This window comes from Cyprinodon tularosa, unplaced genomic scaffold, assembly GCF_016077235.1.
Source record: "Cyprinodon tularosa strain WSP-4 unplaced genomic scaffold, ASM1607723v1 ctg69, whole genome shotgun sequence".
NCBI lineage: Eukaryota > Metazoa > Chordata > Actinopteri > Cyprinodontiformes > Cyprinodontidae > Cyprinodon > Cyprinodon tularosa.
The window spans coordinates 1899241-1920834 of NW_024039440.1; the positions used below are offsets into that span (position 1 = coordinate 1899241).

A 21594-nucleotide genomic window follows, 5' to 3' on the forward strand; every position below is an offset into this window, starting at 1 on the left:
AATTTCATCCAATATACGTATATAATTAGGGGGTCCCCGCTCCATCTCGCCATCAGTTTGGGGGTTTATTTGGCCTAGAAAATGCGGAAGACCCCTGGTCTAAAGAAAAGATCGTAGTGCCCTCTAGTTGTGTGAACGGAAATGCCTTTTCATGTAAAAAGACAGAAAGGAAAGAGTATATTCAATGTACAGTAACTATGGAGAATACCATCTCTGGACACATAATTTTAATTGTTTAGAGCTGCACAGGAATACCATATGCAACAAAATAGCATCATGAAATGATACATTTATTTGAACCTTTTATTGAGTTAGCACGTTACTATAGTGTTTGAAAGTCTAAACTGGAGAAAAATACATTGTTATTTTGCTTGAGGTTTCTTCCTGTTAAAAGGGAGTTTTGCTCTCCACTGTCACTACAAGCATGCTTGGTGTGAGGGATTGCTTTCAAGTCAATGAGTCGATGCAATCAGTTGGTTTTCTTAGATAGAAAACTTTGAACGAATCACACTGTATGATCTGGTTGAAATGTCTCTGTAAAGTGCCCTGAGATGACGTGTTGTGAATTGGAGCTATATAAATAAATTGAATATAATTATATTAAATTTATGTATGGTAGTGGACCAAAATATCTAAGACATGTTTCTGACTGCTCTCTGGATTTATGACTTTGAGACTTGCTGCAGTTTGCAGGGGAAAGGACATACAGGGCACTAATGATGTACCTAATGAAGCGTCTGGTGATTATCCAGTCGTGGGTGAGCGGTTAGGGTGTCAGACTTGGATCCCAAAGGTTACCGGTTCGACTCCTGACCCGCCAGGTTGGTGGGGGGAGTAATTAACCAGCGCTCTCCCCCATCCTCCTCCATGACTGACTACCCTGAGCATGGTACCGTCCCGCCACACTGCTCCCTTGGGGCGCCATTGAGGGCTGCCCCCTTGCATGGGTGAGGCATAAATGCAATTTCATGGTGTGCAGTGTTCACTTGTGTGTGCTGTGTCACAATGACAATGGGAGTTGGAGGAGTTTCCCAAAGGGCTTTCACTTTCACTTATCCAATCAACTTTGAGAGGGGGGTTCATTAGACAGTGCTTACATTTGAAATATGAATATCCAATTCTTTTGTGTTGATCTGAGATTCTTTTTCAATTTGTTTTCTCTCCTGTTATTTTAGTTGTTTGCTAAGTTGGTACATTAGTAGGAAACTTTTAATTCGACTGAATAAATAATGTATTCATATGAAATAAAAGAACTCTCCATTTGGAAATTTGAATACTGACACTAATATTAATTCAAGTCCATTGAGCACAATCCATCAGATCATCTACTTTTTCCTTTCTTTTTTCAATTCTTCCAACTTAGTGTGAACAGCTTGGAGCTGGCCCCTTCCTCTTCTAACACGACTGTGCACCAGTGCACATAGTAAGGCTTGTAACAACATGGATGACAGTCTGATGTTTATGAACTTGAATGGCCTTTGCAGTGTCCTGTCATTATCCCGACAGAACAGTTTGGGATTAATTAGAGTGGAGATCGAGAGCCAGGCCCTCTCTTCCAATATCAGTGTGGGACCTCACCAGTGCACTTCTGGAGGAATGGTCAAAGCGTCCCATTAAAAAGACTGCAAAACCTTGTGGACAGCTTTCCTAGAAGAGTTGAAGCTGTTCTATCTGCAAAGGGTGGACCTACATCATATTGAACAACTATGGATTAGGAATGGGATGCCACTTAATTTTATTTCTTTTCTTTTTTTAAAGGAATTATAAAATGTGCTAAAAAAATGGTGTATGTATTCAGATTAAATCCAATTGTTCAGTGACTAATATTTAGCTCCTGCTAGTGGAGATTAATGTCTTTGAGTGCAACTTATCATCACATCCAAGTGGAATGTGAAATATAAAAATGTGACTCACAATGATCAAAGCACAAGTATCAAACTGACTGTAAACTGATTGTGCTGCTGAACTAAGTATAACCCCTTCAGTTGAACTCTTGCGAGTTGAGTTACCTGTTTGACTCACTTCCCAGTAAGATGTTTTACTCATCGTGAAGTGCAACATCGATTTGTACTGTGATTGTATAAAAAAAAAGGATTTTGCCCATATTGAATAAAAAAGGATCGACATTAAGACTTGAAACAAATGGTTTAACAAAGGACACAATTTCTTATAGCATATGATCTGCTTAATGCAGCACAAAATAAGTGTCAGAAAGCAAGAAACTGAGAAACATCTGGAAATTGTGTTTGGAGGCCCAAAACAGATACAGTTTGAGTGGGAAAAAAAGAATGAATTTTTCAGATGGGCTGCAGGTCCCTAAAGGAGTAGGGGGAGCAGACAATCATGTGTGGCTTTATATTCTTTCAAAATATGTGAATTGTTAAAAACACAGTTTGTAAAATTGCCAAATAAATGTAGTTAATGTGAGTTAAAGTCTAATTTAGAAAAGTGTGTATGAGACAGAATTTAACATGCAGGTTGTATCGTTTTTTTTTGTTGTTGTTTTTTTACATGTTCTCAAAGAAAAGGACAGAACCAAACAGTTCAGTAATAATATTTATGTGAAGTATTTTATACATACTAAACACACAAAAAAGGAGAAAATGTAATTTCAGTGGTCATGTGTATTTAGTAGAAATTCTATTTACACCAGCAGAGCTTGGAATAAAAATTTCAAGTATTAAACTTTAGGTCAGCATAGTCTACCCATAAAGTGCAACTCACAAATCTATGTTATTTAAACTAGAGGTACAGAAAAATGACAACAGAAAATCCCTTTGTTTGCTCCGACATGCTTTTAAAAAGGTAAAGCTAGAACCACCACTGGTTATTTTTCTGCCCCCCCGCAAATTGCAGAAGCTGATCTGTTATTGCACTGCGTGTAACGAAAGATTACAATGAGTTACTAACTTTAATTTACATGCATAGACACAAGACAAAGTACAGTTTGTGTCAGAAGTCTGTACAATACTTTAAAAATATCCTTCATATAGGTGGAAAACTGTGAAAAATAAAAACTGCATTATTGGATTATGGGTAGATGAAATTTCAGTCTGCTGATGTTAGATTATAATAGTTGGATTTGTTATGTCCAAAAAAAATTGCAATGCAAAACATTGTATATTTTATTTATCATCAACGAAAAAGTTTGTCCTTAAATGCCATTTGCAGAGTTAGTTGCAGTCTTTAAACGTCTTTAAAAGAAGGGTTCCTCTTTGCAGACCCATTTTTCCGGCCTGTGTAACGAAATGTGTGCAACTTTAGATTCAGTGTCTGTCTTCCTTAACAGTATGCTGGATTTGTCATGATTGATGAGATTATTCTTTCTTGGTCCTGTCAATATGTTCTTGTTGGGATCACCTTCTTTGTCATAAGTTTGCTTCTTTGGAATGTGATGCGTAGAATGATACGCATTGATCCTCTTGTTCTGAGCTTTGTGTTTCATCTTTGAGGATGTCAGCGTAGGCAGTGAATCCACATACGGTGATGGTGGTGGAGTTTTAACAGCTGAACATGACACATGATAGGGAGTCATTAAGTCAGATCCATCCTTCATTTTTGGCTTGCTTTCATTAGTTGTAAAATGTTCTTCTTTTATGCTTTCACATTTTATGTCAATGTCCCCTTGATCTCTACTGTTTTCTCTTTTGGTGGTGTCTTGTTTGCTTCCTTCCCTTGAGTGGTCTGAGTACGTAGAACATGATGTGACGGTGTCATAGCTGTGACTGTCATCGATTGAATCCTGGTGTTTTTTCTCATGACTTCTCTTGGTGGCAAGGTACAAAAACCGTTGGGGACAGAATGAGCAGCGATATTTCTTCTCTCGGTTTGGGCTTTGGGGAGTGTTGTCAAAGCAAGAGCCATTTTCCATGCAACTTTTGCAGATGTAATCTCCACCAGAGGGCGCCTCACCGGGAGGACCTTGTTTACCGCAGGTCCGGCAGAAATATGGATGGGAACCGATCACATGAGCTTTCAGTCCAGTCTCTGTAATAAAAGAGCTGTCACAGATATCACAGTTGTAGGTAGGCTTGGGGCTATAGTTTCTGCTAAGACTATGTTTCGGCCCTACGCTACCTCCCAAGCTGCTCTCCTCTGTTGGATAATGCAATCTGTCAGAGTGGGGTTCAGTAAAACCGGCTCTGTCTACAGAAAGGTCAGGACAGGGCTGCAACAAAGCATTTCTGTATTTGTATCCGAACTTCTTTGTTTTCTTTTTAGCCTTGTAAGAATAGTAGGGACGCCAAAGCTGATCAGCGTTGTCACAATCATTGGTTTCATCATATGTCTCAGTGGAACTGATGGCTTCTGGTCTGAGACGAAGCCTTGCACTCTCTGGGTTTTCCCTCGGCGGAGTGCACTGATTCCTGGCCTGTTCCTCATTTCGTTCTCTGGATTTTCTTTTCTTCTTCGGGAAGAGCTTAGATCCCTTAATTTTGCGGCGGATAATGGCTTCGTTGCCTATTTTAACTGTTATCTGGCATAGCGGCTTTGCTTCACTGTCCAAAGATGGACCCTGGCAAGCAGGTTTGGCAATGTAAGTCTCTGTTTTTGTCCCTACTCTTCTGTCCCGCATCAGATCCTCTGTGCTAGATTGGAGTATCTCTTTGGTCATCTCTTCAACCATTTTTGCCGAAGCTGACAGCTCACCTAACTTTTTAACAGTAGTCAAGGAGTGTATGAATGGTACACTATGAGTAATATGCTCCGAGTTCATTATCATCGTTGGAGGTTCATAATTAGGCAGCTCTGAGATACTATCAGAGTTATTGAATGGTGGATCCCTTCCTCCAGCTTCTTTCTCTGCACTTCTTTGCTCCTCTTGTTCACAGTTGAGACTTTGATCAAGAACTTGGTCATAAGGTTGGTCAAAGCAGATGCGAGGCTTGACAGGGGAGACCATCTTTGTTGTGGCCATAAAAGTAAGTGGGAATGACGTTGTGCTGGGGCTGATCAGGCTGTTTTCTTCGAATGGAGGAATCAGAGTACTGCTGTCTAAAGAGTCCCCTTTCTCAACACTTTCAGAGTACGTCTGGCTGTAGGTCTTGTATTGCCTTTTTCTAAATTTCATGGGCAGAAGCCTGTAGAGCTTGATTGGGTAAACGCTGGCTTTCAGCCCACCATTGGCAGATTTTTTTTTAACAGCTAGACTAGGATCAATGCCATGGAAGGACTTTTGATGGTTCTTCAAGATATAATAAGTCATAAATGTCTCCAGGCAGAAAATACATTGATAGCGGCGTTCACCTGTATGCCAAATTTCATGCTTGGTACGATACTCCGCCAAGGCAAAGACTTTATTGCAATAATGACAGGGATAGGCCATCTGCCAGGAGTGCACGTTCTCATGACGCCTCAGGCTGGACAAGGTGACATAAACTCGTTTGCACACACTGCAATTGTATATCCTCTGCCTGACTGTCTTCTCCTCATGAAGTTGCTGTGTTAGGTTAACTTCAGTGAGCCCTGGCATGTTTGGGATGGAGAGATCTGCAGAGGAAGGTGTCACCGCAGTGCTTTCCATTTTTGAGTTGTCACTGGAGTGGTTCTCAACCTCTTTCATTGTTATTTCCCTGGCCCCTTGCTTATGTGGGACTCTTCCAGCCTTTGGACATAGCTTTTCATGGTTGTGTAGCCGTTTAAGGTGTATAAATTTCCTTCGGCAAAATTTACAAAACAAATCAGAGTCAAAAGGCTTTTTATGTACCTCAGAGTGAATGAAGAGAAGAGCTTTATTTTGGAATATCTCTGGGCAATGCTCACAGCTGTAGACTGAAATGCTGTCTTCTGGATGAGGTGAAAGTGGTGGTGGACCTAACTCAATGTTAACACAGTCAGTGGCTGCAGAGAGCTCTGTGTCTGTTGTCTTCTCTGTCTCTGCTACTGAGAAAAGTGCAGGCGGTGTCATAACAGTGGCAGAAGCTGCAGCAGAATCACCATCAGATAATGCCGGGTTTGCTGTTTTCGCTTTATCTGTTTTTGGATCTGCTGGTGCTGGAAGCGTACCTCTGCCTAATATGCCTCTCAGCCTGTGGCGCTTTTTCAGCGGGCCCGTGTTCCTGTACAGCCACTGCTTTGAGTGGGATATTGCTGGTTTACAGACTTTCCTGTTGTCCCACTGACTGGTGTCTTTGCCTTCAGTGGAATTGTTTACTGCATATGAGTGTTCAGAGAGGGTGTGGGTTGTCTCACTGTTCCCATTGATGCATGACATTGTAGGGAAACTTGTGGGTAGCTGTCCCACATCTGGCGACTGTCTCTCCTTGTCTATCTGCACAAGAGGAGTGAAAGGATTGTTCCCAGGACACATTTCAGTGATAGAGAAGGCATTTGTAATGCGAGGCCCTCTTGCTCTGTCTGTTTCCTCAGGCCTGGAAACTTCCTTCTTTGTTGTTGAAGAATTTGTGATTGCACATGAGTCTCTGGATTTAACACATTCATCTTGCTGCTGTTCTTGCAGAAGCTTTTCTAAAAAAGGAATTCCAAGTCTTCTTCCAGCTTCTAAAAGCCCCCCTCGGTTCTCTGTAGCAAGCAATGTTACCTTGGAGGAGTATATGAAGTTGAGGATAGTGCCAAACACCTCAGACTTTAGGTCCATAAGCTCTAGGACTTGGCTGGAGCTGCATGTGTCAGAGGTTGTCAGAATGCTTCTGAAGTATCCACTGCATGCAGCCAGGATGTTTTTGTGGGCCCGAAACTTTACATCCTCCACCACGATGGTGACATCACAGAAGAGGCCTTGTGAACGCTGCTCATTGAGCTTGCTCAGCACAGTGTAAGGGTGTGTGCTGTCCATCAGGTTTGGATAGATAGGTCCACTACAGTCATCTGGAAAAAACAAGGAGAAAATTCCACCACATTATACTTAAAATTAGATCATTATAAAACTCTGAGACTGTCTAAATAGGCCTAGAACTGTGATTATTTTCTGTTTCAAAGCATTTCAGCACCTCTTCTGTTTTAACACTAGATGGCAGCAACGTTTTGAGATTGTGTGCCAGTTTTCATTGTAAGCTGCTGAATTTAAACCTAATGACCTCTAAGCCACTGTAATCACAAGGGAAGTACATGCACTTTAAATAGAGTAAAATACAGCATTTTCCATGTTAAAGAAAGCATATTTTTATACGCTAAGAGTGATAATTATCATATATAACTGTTGTAGCACATACATATATATATATATATATATATATATATATATATATATATATATATATATATATATATATATATATATATATATATGTGCTACAACAGTTATTACATATTAAATATATATATTAAAGAAAAAATGTTTTTATAGGCTAAGAATGATAATTATCAAATAAAAGATCTACAGTAAGTAGACCATTTGAAGTGTATTTATTGGTGCTGTCAAAATTATCGCGTTATTATCGCGTTAAAGCGAGGCCATTTTAACGGCGATAATTTTTTTAACGTGAGATTAACGCTATGTGGTTTTATGGTACAATTTTCCAAGCACATCCCGCTGCAGCCTGCGAGTTGGCGGGGCTATTTTCCCCCAGTGTATGCATTTCTCGTTGGCTTCAAGAGCGGAGCTCCTCAAGGAAAAAAGACGCTCATACACTGGGTAGCGCTAGTGCCTTTTCTTTAAGCCCCACCACCAACAAACAAGTTGAGTGTCTGGTAACTAGTAGCAACCTGAAATACGCTGAGAAAACAGATTACTGAGGTGAAATGGAATCTGCTACGGCACTTGCTGCCACAGGTCGGTATCGTGTGTGTGTGTGTGTGGGTGGGTGTGTCTGTGTGTGGGTGGGTGGGTGTGTGTGTGTTCTCATTTTTGTTAAGAGGCTGAAAAGTAACTTTCTAGAGCATAGACTACCTCCATCTAGTGATGTCGGTCTATTGATTTTGATGTATTGATTGAAAATTGTTCATTATTATCTTGGTTAATTAACATCTAATGTTAACTGTACTACATTTTATAGCAGTAGGGTAAAATGCTTGTCTGTGTTCAAAAGACTGTATTAACTGTAAAGACTGTCTTTTACATCAGCCTGTTTTCAGGGCCTTTTTTTTGGCTACATATTTGTTATTTTTTGCTACATGCCTCCCCATCTTCTTGCCATATGTTTCTATGGCATAAATCAGTATCTGTGACCTGTCTTCATTTTAAAAAAAGAACATTGGCACAAACCTAGCCTGTATGTATTTTTTGCATGTCATCGAGAGTATTTAAATGATTTTCAATCAGAAAAAAAAATTGCGATTAAAATGCGATTAATCGCGAGTTAACTCAGGCATTGATGCGATTAATCGCGATTAAAAACATTTAATCGATTGACAGCACTAGTATTTATATATATATATATATATATATATATATATATGTGTGTGTGTGTCTGCTAAAACAGTTATTGCATATTAAAGTAAATGTAGTAACAAACATTGAAACGGAGATGTGAAATGTTCATTTGCATTACCATTAGTGTGGCTGCAATACTCCCATTTTATATTGCAAGTGTAATGCATGCACATTCTGTAAGCCAATAGAATATTTGGCAAGCTGGATGGACTTTCATTGTTCAGTGTCCCCCAGTGAGAGTAAAACACTGACTGATGATTACAAATCGTGTTTTCATGCAGGTTTCGTGCTTGCTGACTACAATTTTAAGAATTCTTGTCCACTGAAGGTGTTTGATATTTTTTAGATTTTCCTATTCTCAGTAAAAACCGTATTTCAGTCGGGTATTTTTTTTTTCCATTGATCAGAATGACCAGTACATAACGTATGTGTGAAAATGAGTCATATTCTTACAGTGAAAGACTTCCTCTTAGATGCCTTACAGAAACTCGCAGCTAACATTTCACTCTGTCAAGTAAATATTTAGCATTTAATTTATGGAAATTATTTATAAAAAAGGTAAAATGAAGCTATTCTTCCACATCTAAGAGTGGGGAACATTCTCTTATGACTTGTGGTAACTGTTATATCCTGTTTGCGTGCTTTGATATTGTTTAGTTGCTAGATCTTGTAAAAAGATTTAAAACTGAAATATTTATGACATTTCATGACAACTTCCAACTAGTGGCTTAGTCAGACTTACAGGTAGCTTATTTGAATAAGAATTTGTTTTTTTTTCAGTGCAATCTGAGTCATTTCTGTTTAACATATCATGCTAGGTGTCTCTGCTAAGACACGTGTCATCACTCGTATTTGACCGATCAGCGCCATTGCTGCCAATCCAACCGCCATTTTGAACTTTTTTTTTATCATGATATAATTACAAATTCTATTATATAACGTGCTATGTCTCTGGGAACATTTTAGGCCTAATGTGTCAAAAACAGCACATTTGTCTCAAAACTGTTCAAATGCCAGATTATATCGCTCATAAATTACATCTATGACATTGGATTCTGTCAAAAGTTATTCTTGTTATTTCTTGTTTTGTCACATTAGCATAACGTCCATCCTTGTATTTCCAAAATATTATTGGAAATACAAGTTGCTTTTAAATTCAGAACAGTGTTGCCTCTCAGGACATAGGTTTTTATCAGAGAGGTCTTTTAAATTCTAATTTTGTGATGTGTACCAGATACAATATGGCCGCTGCTTTCTGTAAAGCCTCTCAGACGGCTGCAAACACAGCTAACCTCCTGCTTTCAATTGCAGACAGGCCTCTGTTGTCATGGCAACATGCTATGGCGCAGCACTTATTGGGATTCAGCTGGACGGCAATCGACTGTATCCGCTGTCTGAGGTTTCAGTTTACCTCGTCAAAAAAAAAAAATAATACGGTGCCCTCTTTGGAAACCTCTGCAGAACAGAATTGCACAAAGCAATGTAGCCTTTGTCTCCACCTGAATATATAATATATATGTGTTTTTGCATGCTATGGTCAGAGAGTCTTTGTCTCTGCAGCACGAAACAGACTTTCAGATACACTTTGTCGTCATCTTTTTTAAAAGTATGTTCCAGATATATGAACTTGTTAGTCTTTTTGTGCTGTTTGTGGAACAGCATCACCATCTCCCTCCAGGAAGCTGTTTCAATCCCCACATTCATTTTTTACAGCTTGCATCGATTGTTGTGGTTTGTTGCTGCCACATGCTGAGCGAAAAGTCTCAACTTGGTATCACTGCTTTTAGAATTTGCCATACGTTGATTTAGTTTACGTACAAAGTCACAATTTGTTTTTTTACTTCTTATTTTCTTTTCTTTTCTAAAAAAAAATAGAAATCCCCTCAGGTCAAACCAGAAACTGAGAAATGACAGAGCAGCATACAGAAAGTACTGTCAAACCAGAAGCAAACCGTCAAAGCAAAAACCCCTCTATGCAGCTCTGCAAGGCATACTTCCGCACACACAGAAATAACAGGTTAGAATTTGAGGGTAAGCATGCAAAACGTACCTTAGTGAATCAGAGAAAATGATGCACAAAGAACAGGAAACGATATAGTTCGGTATCCCTTTCACTACGGCCTGCCACATACACAATGATACACGAAAAACAGTTTTGTAATAGATAGGCGAAAGTACTTTTTCCCCCTATGATGGTGGCTGAACAGTGGTGATGTCTGAATCCGAGCCTTTTCTGACGTCTTTCTTCCTCTCCCTCCCTCTCATCAGTGTGCAGATGACTTCAGCTTCAGCATCCTTCTGTCCATGCAGCCTGGGTCCTGGGCTACAGCTGCCATGCCCTACTCTGTCCTACAGCACAACAGCGACTGGAATAGCTCACAGCTTTCTTGCACGATGTAGCTAAATTGGAGCATCGGTCTGCCCCATGGACTAACTAGCTGGGCAACAGACGCTTTCGTTCTGGAGCCACTGAGCAGGAAACGGCAACTTTTATTAAGCATTGCAGAGGACTGTAGAGAGAGGGGAGAGATGCAGGGCTCAACATCACACATCAGCTCTCTTCTTCATCCCACAGCCAGAAAACACGCTCAGCTGCATTGCTGCGAGTGCTCATAGCAAGGGGTCCTGAGCTGTATAACGGCTGCGGTATTAAATCTCCCAAGCACTGCAAAACTAGATCTAGTGAATGCCGATGCTTGCTTTGAGAGGATAATGCCTTGCATGAAATATACATCATCAGGAGCCCTCTAATATGTACCCTAAATGCATAAAAACACACCATTTGATTCTGCACACAGTCTCTGCCTGTGCAGGAGCGCATTACACCAAAGCTTTTCACCTATGCCTACACAGTCGCTGTGGTTTGACAAAGCTGAAACAAGAGTAGATGCTACAGACCGTCACCCTGTTGTGCAAGGCGGCAATCACAATCCAGATGTTCTGGGATGTTTTTTTTCTGGCTGAGATAAAAAACAAATCATGCTCTCTGCAGCGAGTGTACCCATGTAGAGGCTGCTGATTGATGCGAAAGCAGCAAATGCGTCAGCACTCTGGGGATGGGGAGATCTAAGCACACGGCACAGCTCTGTAGCCTCTTTGCTAGCCTCTAAAGACAGAAGTGACTGTTTAGGTTCTCCCACTCTGACTAACATCTACATTTAACCATGCAAGCAATGCTTCACAGCTGCTTGCATGCAAAGTAAACATGTTTCAGGTTGTGAAAATAATAGCTGCTGATTAATGCTTTCTTTTTGGTTCATTTATATCATAGTAACCCTGTTTTATGAATAGAAACCTATCAAATGATTTGTAAAGAAACTTTGTTAAGAGGTGGTATGAGTCGATTTAATTAACTTTTTACTTCAGCCAATGACTATAAACTCAATGCATTTTAAATCAAGCAAACCGCCTGCAGCTTCTATCATGTTTTTCTTCCAGGATTGTCATGCATTTTGCTCCACCCATATTCCCATCAACTCTACTCTATGAACAGGTTAACTGATCTCTGAAGTAGTTGATAATAGTAGTCTGAAAAATCAATTTCTTATTACATCCCTTCTTTTATTTATTATGATTGCTGCTTCCATAGAATCGTATTCACTCAGGCGGTCGTACATCTGCAAGGCTACACAGTGTTTGGGTGAGAAACGTTGTTTTGTGCTAATAGAGAATGTTTGGGACAGAAGCCAGACTCCTTTAGACTGTTTTCTTCAACTGCTTGTAACTTGTTTTGATTAAACTGTATGTGGGGACCTTCACAGCTTTTGCAGACTTTAAGGTAGTTAGAAAAACCTTGTCTAAAGCACAACATCGAGCTGTGAGGGCCGATATGACTGGTCTTTGCAGAGACAAATAAACTGCAGACTGAATGATTAGCATTGATCTCATTTACTTAATAGCATAGAATGGAAAATCCCTTTATTGTCCTACAATGGGGAAATTCTGGACAAATTCTGGATACGTAACTGGATTGCATAGGAATACTTTTCTTCCTAAAACAGTACTAGATTTTATTTGGGTGAGTTATAGAATTTAAATGGACACATATAGAAGAAGAGCACAATTTTCAGATTTTTATATAAAAACAAAAAGCATCTGTTATTTTTCTACACAATAATCTACCACTATCTGTTGATCATTCACACACAGTCCAAAGAAACATGCTTTAGGTTTTTAGTTGTAGTATTAAAGGTGCAATGGGTATGAATACTTATTATGGCCCATTGGATGCCCTGAAGAACCAGTCTTTCAGCAACATTTGAATAAAAAAAAATATTAATGAAAACATAAATCTTTACTGTCACCAAAATAGTCAGGATTTTAAACAGCTGCCATGTTTCACTCACTACTACTTAGTTTTCTTTTATGCCTTATAATCTCTCCATCATAGTTTCTCACACTAGATGAATCAGTTTAAAACTAATCCAAGCTGATTGTTTTTAAAGCAAAAATCAATCTGGAGAAGAGAACAAAATAGGGAAAAAAAACAAAGAATGTAATGGAGAAAAAAAGGCTTTCATTTTTTGATTAGAAGAAAAAAAAAATAAAGAATTGAACACAATCGATATAAATTAGTTGAAAGAAGAAAATGTTTTAATAGTTCCAGGGAAAGTCTTCAGGAAAAATCAGTTTAAAACTAAATGATTGATTCTATATTTGGAAGCAACAAAAAATAAAAGCTGTTTGAACTTTGTTTTCTGCTTTGTCTGTCAGTTAAGCCAAATGTCATTTTCCCCAGAGTTGCTTTTTGGAGAGCAAACAGATAAGAGCTTCTCAAAGGTCAGGATGAAATGACTGTGTACAGGTCGAGCTAACCTGCACACTTAGCCCACTAGGGGCTGGCAGGAGGCAAACACTGCTAAGGACAGCATGTTTGGGAAAGACGTGGGAATTAAGGGAAATATGATACATTTCTAACATGGGATTTCACTTTTCCAGCAGGAAGAAAACTATTTGGAAAATCATGACATGTCAGTAATATGAGAGATTTAAGGTAATTCTCCCTGATTTTCTTTTAAAGTCACAGTGTGATAAAAAAAAAGGTGTTTTCTGAAATAAAAAGATATTTCAGCCATGTACCTGTAATTCACAGCAACTGTGCTCATTCTTATTTGAAATAACCTAGGAAAATCTTTATAAAAAAAAAAGACTGTGTTTACAAAACATTTCCTTTCAACAGGCTGGTAGGTCTGTTTTCATGAAATACAAACACATGTCTGGAGCCTTCGATTTTCAGCTTTCGTAAGCTGCTCGACACATCAGTCAAATAATGCTCTGATACAACAGCTTAACAGATTATGTTTTTTTTTTTTTTCTGACGTCATGATTCTGTCTGCTTTTACCAGCCACTATGATTTGAAGGGATCCATGACAGTAAAAATCTAAAAATATACCCTGTAAACGCATTAAGTCACATTACATCCACAGACATCAGCATATTCTGCTATGAGTGTATGTTAGAAAGAAATACAGCAGCTAACTCTTAAAGAAACAAGAATGTATGGGGTTCAAATTATGAAAAAATGTGGTTGCATGCACCCCCTCCCCCTCAAACAAAAATGAAATCAATAAAGGAAATTCTTCATCTTAGTCTCAAGTCTGTTGTAGATTACAAAAACGTATGCAGGATTCCCAAGCATTAGCCACACTCAGCTTCCCTTTCTTACTGAAGAAAAGCATCCCCTCAGCATGGTACTTCCACCACCGTGTGTCACCATGGGGAGGAAGTGTTTAAGGATGATGTACAGAAAAATACTTTTCTCCACATTTCCTTTTGTTTTTTTCATATAGGACAAACACAATCAGTTAGGTCTCTGTTCCCATGGCTATTGGCAAAAGGCCAGTGGTACTTCCTTTTACTCTGACTCATTAATGACCTTCTTTTTTGCATTTTTTTTTATAAAGGGCAGATTTGTGTAATAGATGAAAGTTTCATGCTTTCTGTTCCTGAATGTTTTTATCAGATGTCTCCACTCTGTTGTAATTCATTTACTACTTATATATATATATATTTTGTAGACAACTGCTTAAGCTGGATTTTATTTTGGGGGTATCAAAGGGGGTAGGATGCAAAAGAGAGCTAAACTTCCCAGTTTTGTGTTTTCTAGAATATTTTGAAGAGCATGTATTGTTTTAATCTACCTTCTCAGTTATGTACCACATTATTTTGGTCTACAGTATAACATGTTCTCTAACGTATGCTGGTCTACTAACAGTATTTCATGCTTTAGTTCAAGTTAATTATTATTCATACAGCAAAATAGTGGACTTTTTGAACTGCTATGTCATTATATTTTTTCATAAATGTTTTTTGTATTCTGCTATTGACTTTAGGAATTACCATCCTGTTTATATTCAATATAGAAATCTAATATCTAAAAGAAACAGCCTATTTGGAAGAAAAAAAAGGCTACCCATAGTTAAAAAGTGCTTATATCCTTTCTATGATAGTGTAATATATGTTGTGTGTTATATAAAAAAAGTAGCTTGCCCAATATCACAGCCAGGAAGTGTTCAACCCACTAAAGAAATTCACAGGCCTGATTGCTTCTGTGGCTCATCGATCTCAGCTGTGGCCTGTGGGAGCGTTCAGCGGCTGGGAGGAAAACACAAGGCTGTGTAGGCCTTATATAAAGCAATCCCCGTTAACAAAGAGGTTTTTTCCCCTGCTGTTGTAATAAGCAGCCATACCTGTAGTTGGCTATTAGAAAATGTTTCTCTGCAGAAGGACTTGCTTTGGGCTCTTCTCTGGTGCAGTGAAGGTCTCCCTGCTGTTTGTTTAGGCGCAGGAGGGTAGAGCGACTACCAGGGCCTCCGTTGTTGCCTATGTCAGGCCTTTCCCATCCTCAGTCATCCCTGCTGTTGGAGAGTGGACTTTGCTTCTGGCAAGAAATTTTCCTGTTCCTGCCATGCAACGTTGGCTTGTGGAGGAAGCCGCCAGTGCTGCGTCACTCCGGCTGCATCACTGGCCTACAAAAGAGTTTCTGAAAAGGAGGGGGTAGCAAGGCGAATGTGTAGAGGAGGAAAAAAAAAAAAGGAAAGGGATAAGGAGAAAACAAGCCTAACTCCAACAAACAAGCGGACGGGGCTTCCGCTCTCCGTCAGTTTAAGGCCCTGTTGCTGCTTTGGTATTCAGAAACTGAGTGTGGGAGACAGATCCTGTATTGTTACGTAATGAACATTTTTTCCTCTTAGACCAGACTGAGCTGAGGCTAATAATAGGCCATAATACCTCAGTCAGGTCAGAATGTGGCCCTGTCAAATCACAGAGGGAAAGCGAGTGTTCATCTTCAAAACATTCAAACAGCTATCTCTTTATAATACACTGGATTTTTGTTTTATTGACATTCTTTAAGTGCAGTAAGTTCTAAAAAGGTAACCAAACTTCATAGATATTCAGTGAGTCAATAAGGGTAGCATAGAACTGGAGAAAGTTCATACCTTTATCTACTGCTACAGTAGCTTTCCTTGGCCATGGAAGCAGATTTGCCCAATGTTTCAAGGATATCTATGTAGCTGCATTCAGGCCTGGGAATGGTAACCAGAATAGCACTTGTTTTTCACATGCCTCCTTGATTTTCCTCCTCCCTAAATTATGTCATGTATCATGTTTTCATTGCTGTGCAGCTCCCCCTGGTGGCTGATTTAATGAACAAGCCACAAAGCTCTCACACTAAGGTGGAGAGGAGGCCCACCAACAGATGGCGCTGCAATTCTTTGCTCAGATGTAAACAAAAAAAATTATCTTCTGAATGCCAGCACAATTCAAGCAGATGTAGGTAAAAGTAACACTACTTCAATATATATTTACTCAAGTAAGAGTAAAAATTATACATTGAAGAATTAAATCTAATAAGAGTAAAATAGTATTTGGTAAAAAGGCAAGTAACTAAAGCATCATATGTCTTAGACAAACTTTGTTGTCATTTTGCATACACAGAGTGTAAACAAAACGAAATTTCGATGCATACAGCTTTTCAGCAGTGAATGAGCAGTTTATAACAGTGAAATGAACAATATTATCTAATATTCAAAATAATTTGACAAATACAGACCAAAGTGTAAAGTTACCTGCTAATTCTGCTATTTTAAAGACTGTTCTATTATAATTGAAACAAAAAATAAAATAAATATATTTAGTTTTGAAAATAAATTTTTCATTTTAACATAAAAGCAATGAAACTAGTACCTTTAGTAACAATATTTACTCCTCACTGTATCCTAACTAATGCCCTAAAGTCATGTTAGGTTCCTCTTTGCTTGGTACTAAAAAGAAAAACTAATTGCAGCGCACTTACTAACTATATTTCTCTTTCTATAGCACTTAAAAAAATATTAAGTTTGGGGGCTCTTCAGTAATCCCTCACATTAGATTTAGTAGCCAAGTATTTCAGTCAATTAGGACTAGTAATAATTTATCCACATATTACTCAAGTGAAAGAAAAAAACATAGGGTGCAGTAAAACTTCATCCTAAAATTAGACTTTTTCAAGAAGTTACTTAAGTAAGATTTTAAATATTTTAAGCTTATTTTTTACTGGTTTCAGTCTCATCTAACTAAATATCTTAAACTTAAGCACATTCAAATTTCAGAGGTATTTTTTATTCAAATTCTGATGGCACATATTTACTTCCATATTAAGCTGTTGTAGAGCATCATTATTAGATTACATTTTGCACAATGTCTAGTTTAATCCATGCCCAAAATCCAACTGTTATTAAATACAAGAACTTGGAGGGTTTAGTTGATTTTTTTTCTTCTTTTTTTAGTTTTCATTTACATTTTTTAACATACTTTGTTCTATTAAAGAAATGGATATAGCTGCTAAATAACAAAAACAACTGTTTTTAAATACTAGAATTTGGAGGGACCATGTTCCGTTCCTCCATTGTCGAGGCGGCTTATCTGAGCTGCGGCCGCAAGGTTGTCAGTGCCTGTCGTGGCGGCAACCCTCGAACCCGCTGGTGGGATGCTGTCAGGTTGAAGAAGGAGTCCTATCGGGCCTTTTTGGCCTGTGGGACTCCGGAATCAGCTGATGGGTACCGGCGGGCGAAGCGGCATGCGGCTCGAGTGATTGCTGAGGCAAAAACTCGGGTGTGGGAGGAGTTTGGAGAGGCCATGGAGAAAGACTTCCGTAGGGCTCCGAAGCGATTCTGGTCCGCCATCCGGCGTCTCAGGAGGGGGAAGCGGTGCAGCACCAACACTGTTTCTAGTGGGGAGGGTGTGCTGCTGACCTCGACTCGGGACGTTGTGGGTCGGTGGGCGGAATACTTCGAAGACCTCCTCAATCCCACCAACATGCCTTCCATTGAGGAAGCTGGGCCTGGGGACTCTGGGCTGGGCTCTCCAATCTCTGTGGGCAAGGTCGCCGAGGTGGTTAAAAAGCTCCTCGATGGCAGGGCCCCGGGGGTGGATGAGATCCGCCCGGAGTTCCTCAAGGTCCTGGATGTTGAGGGGTTGTGTTGGCTGACGTGACTCTGCAACGTTGCATGGACATCGGGGGCAGTTCCCCTGGATTGGCAGACTGGGGTGGTGGTCCCCCTATTTAAAAAGGGGGACCGGAGGGTGTGCTCCAATTACACTCTTAAGCTTCCCCGGCAAGGTCTATTCAGGGGTGCTGGAGAAGAGGGTCCGTCGGATAGTCAAACCTCGGATTCAGGAAGAGCAGTGTGGTTTTCGTCCTGGTCGTGGAACGCTGGACCAGCTCTACACCCTCAGCAGGGTCCTGGAGGCTGCATGGGAGTTCGCCCAACCAGTCTACATGTGCTTTGTGGACTTGGAGAAGGCGTTCGACCGTGTCCCTCGGGGGGCCCTGTGGGGGGTTCTCCGGGAGTACGGGGTGCCGGGCCCTTTGATACGGGCTGTCAGGTCCCTGTATGACCGGTGTCAGAGTCTGGTCCACATTACCGGCAGTAAGTCGGGCTCGTTTCCGGTGAGAGTTGGACTCCGCCAGGGCTGCCCTTTGTCACCGATTCTGTTCATTACCTTCATCGACAGAATTTCTAGGCGCAGCCAAGGTGTTGAGGGGATCCGTTTTGGTGGCCTTAGGCATCTCTGCTTTTTGCAGATGACGTGGTCCTATTGGCTTCATCAGGTCGTGATCTGCAGCTCTCGCTGGATCGGTTCGCAGCCGAGTGTGAAGCGGCCGGGATGGGGATCAGTGCCTCCAAATCCGAGGCCTTGAGCCGGAAAAGGGTAGAGTGCCTTCTCCGGGTCAGGGGGGGTGTCCTGCCCCAAGTGGAGGAGTTTAAGTATCTCGGGATCTTGTTCACGAATGAGGGAAGAAGGGAGCGGGAGATCGACAGGCGGATTGGTGCAGCGTCTGCCGTGAAGCGGGCGCTGTACCGGTCCGTCGTGGTGAAGAGAGAGCTGAGTCAAAAGGCGAAGCTCTCGATTTACCGGTCGATCTACGTTCCTACCCTCATTTATGGTCATGAACTCTGGGTCATGACTGAAAGAACGAGATTGCGTATACAAGCGGCCGAAATGGGTTTCCTCCGTAGGGTGGCTGGGCTCTCCCTTAGAGAAAGGGTGAGAAGCCCGGTCATCTGGGAGGGATTTGGAGTAGAGCCGCTGCTCCTCCACGTCGAGAGGAGCCAGTTAAGGTGGGTCGGGCACGTCCCACCGGGAGGAGGCCCCGGGGAAGACCCAGGACACTCTGGAGAGACTATGTTTCTCGGCTGGCCTGGGAACGCCTTGGGGTTCCTCCTGAGGGGCTAGAATAAGTGGCTGGGGAGAGGGAAGTCTGGGCCTCCCTTCTTAGGCTGCTGCCCCGCGACCCGACCCCGGATAAGCGGAGGAAGATGGATGGATGGATGGATGGATGGATGGATGGATGGATGGATGGATGGATGGATGGATGGATGGATGGATGGATGGATGGATGGATGGATAACAAAAACAATAGAGTTGCTTTTCATAGTTTACTGCTGTTTCGAGGCATTTTTGTGGAAGAAAATAAAATAGCTCCTCACCATTCCATGGCATTGGCTAATCCCTCCATGTCATTGCTTAAATCAGCACAATCTGCGCACAAATCTTGTCAGATTTTCAGAGCTAAAGACCCTAAGAAATGAAAACATAGCTTTAGGATGGATAAAATGTAACATGAATTAATTGAGAAGATAAAGAAAGCAAACCAAGAACCCCTATTAATCTAAAGTGAACATTATCCAAATCTCTCACCTGTAGGATACTATGGGAAACTTGTGCTATAATGGTTGTATCTTTCAGTTGCAGGAAGGAAATAATCTTGAGCAGTACGTCATCAGATAAACGTTCGGGTTAGTCGTAATTCCCCTCACCAAAAAATGGTGCCAATGTCATCTATAAAGGAGGTACCATATCATAGCTTTGTATATTCTTGAAAATTTACATAAATAATCAAAAGTAGGGAGCAGAATTTACTTTTTAGTGTACTGCTAGTAGTAGTCTGTTTTTATACATACCTTTGTGATGTTAAATGTACAAAATATGTAAAAGGTAGCAGAATTTGAAAAAAAAGAAATGTTTTTTTTTTTCTTTCTGCAGGATATATTATGCAGAGGTACATTATGCAGATATGTTATGTTTCTTCTAACAGCTGTCTAGCAAACACTTTGATAATAAAACATTGATCTTCATATTTTTGACATTTAGGATGTATAAAAAGCTTAGAATCAAATCATTTTTATTTGGGTAGGACAATCCTATATTGACGTTTTATCTAGTTATCTGACGGTTAAATGAGTGCTTTATCTTCCTCGCTTAAATTCCTTATTTCTATACCTGGTGGCAAGATGACTTCAGGCCTTTGGCCTTGTTTGTCACTGTTCTTTTGTTTTCAATTGCATATTACTGCTACAACTACAACAGTGGTTGAATGTAATAACTAACTATTTTCAGACTTAAGAAAGATTAAAACAATTCTGCTGTTAAAGAGGACACTTTCTTGTTTTTCTTTGCTACTATGAGAAATAGGCTTCTGTAATAATGTCATATTTATAGAATAATGAAAAAGAAAGTTAGGTTTTACAAAATGCAAAATCCTCAAAGCTCTGATCAATTGAAAGATCAAAGTGTTTACTTTTCACTTGTTTTAATTTTCAATTACACCTATTTCATGGGAATTTGCAGAAATGTTTCTATTTCAGTGATACTGTACAATTTTAATTGTGTCTTAATGTAAGATTTTTGTTCCTTACAATGAATAGATACAGTCAGACTGATAGTATTTTTACCCAAAATGTTGTGTAAGGAGATTAACAAGTATACTCTGGTTTTGTTTGGTTTTTTTCATTTTCATTTCCAACATGTTTTATAAAGGTTTGAAACAGATTATTTCCTGTTAACTTTACAGTTATGTGTAGAAGCAAGATTAAACCTACAAATCAGAGTGTCATGTTTTTAAGCTTTAGTTTCCTGGTTTAATAAGAAAGAAATTTGGCTTCCCAGAAATGATTTACTAAGAATTTGGAAGAAGCCTAAGCCTTTTAGGAGATGTTTGCTTTCTATTGATTTTCGGCTTCAATCTAAACCTGACATAACTGGCATTTTATTTGATAGAAAAGATAACAATCCTCATCCAAAATTATGTATTTTATGAATTATTAATACTTATAGGCTACCAGACAGAGTTATGTATGACAAAACTGATTCAGACATTTTTAAACATTACTTATATGCATAGATTAAGGGGCTATAGATATCTACACTGCAGTATTTTGTCCAGTAGAAAACCATGGTGAGCTGTCTTAAGCTGTTTTGGAAGATAACCTCGATATTCACATTGAGGAGAAATTGTCCACAATGTCCATATAACCTTAAATTAAAACACATGAATAAACAAATAAACTAGGGCTGCAACTAACGATTATTTTGCTAAATTAATCTGTATATAATCAGATACCCAAATTGTTCCTCAAAAAAGACTTTTTACAGAATTATATCAGGTAAACCTAAAACTTTTCCCTGAGGAGTTCTCGATAGAGCATATTGACGAAAAAGATTTTTTAAAATCTCAAATGCAAAATGTTTATATATTTATTTACAATGTTGGTATAATTACTGCTCCAAGTGGGCCGCTCTGTCAGCTAAAGGCATGTTTTACAGTCTTTATACTCCATTTAACGATTAATTAATTACTAAATGAGTTTAACATTATCTCAATAATCGATTAACCCGATTTAATTGTGTCAGCCCTAAACATACTTAGAGAATCAAGCAAATCACTGACATTTTAATTCTAAGATATGTAAAGAATGAAAGGATTCGGGCAAGAACT

The 21594-nt window shown here is 39.6% G+C and overlaps 1 protein-coding gene across 2 annotated transcripts; it reads right to left on the reverse strand.

Moving 5' to 3' along the window:
- Window positions 1-2892: 2892 nt before the first annotated feature.
- Window positions 2893-15885, reverse strand: zbtb38 (zinc finger and BTB domain containing 38). 2 transcript variants are annotated; one of them, XM_038267867.1, is made up of 3 exons: window positions 15773-15885; window positions 15023-15315; window positions 2893-6828 (listed from the first exon to the last, which is right to left on the reverse strand). In XM_038267867.1, exon 3 carries the CDS (start codon window positions 6794-6796, stop codon window positions 3197-3199), a length of 3600 nt encoding a protein of 1199 aa, XP_038123795.1. In that variant the 5' UTR covers window positions 6797-6828; window positions 15023-15315; window positions 15773-15885; the 3' UTR covers window positions 2893-3196. The 2 variants fall into 2 exon arrangements, with proteins under 2 accessions (XP_038123795.1, XP_038123794.1); XM_038267866.1 differs by lacking the exons at window positions 15023-15315; window positions 15773-15885 and adding an exon at window positions 10383-11404.
- Window positions 15886-21594: the final 5709 nt, after the last annotated feature.

What these genes read in the sequence shown, in the direction of transcription:
- zbtb38 (XM_038267867.1), bottom strand. Translation starts at nt 6,796, where the DNA reads ATGGACAGCACACACCCTTACACTGTGCTGAGCAAGCTCAATGAGCAG.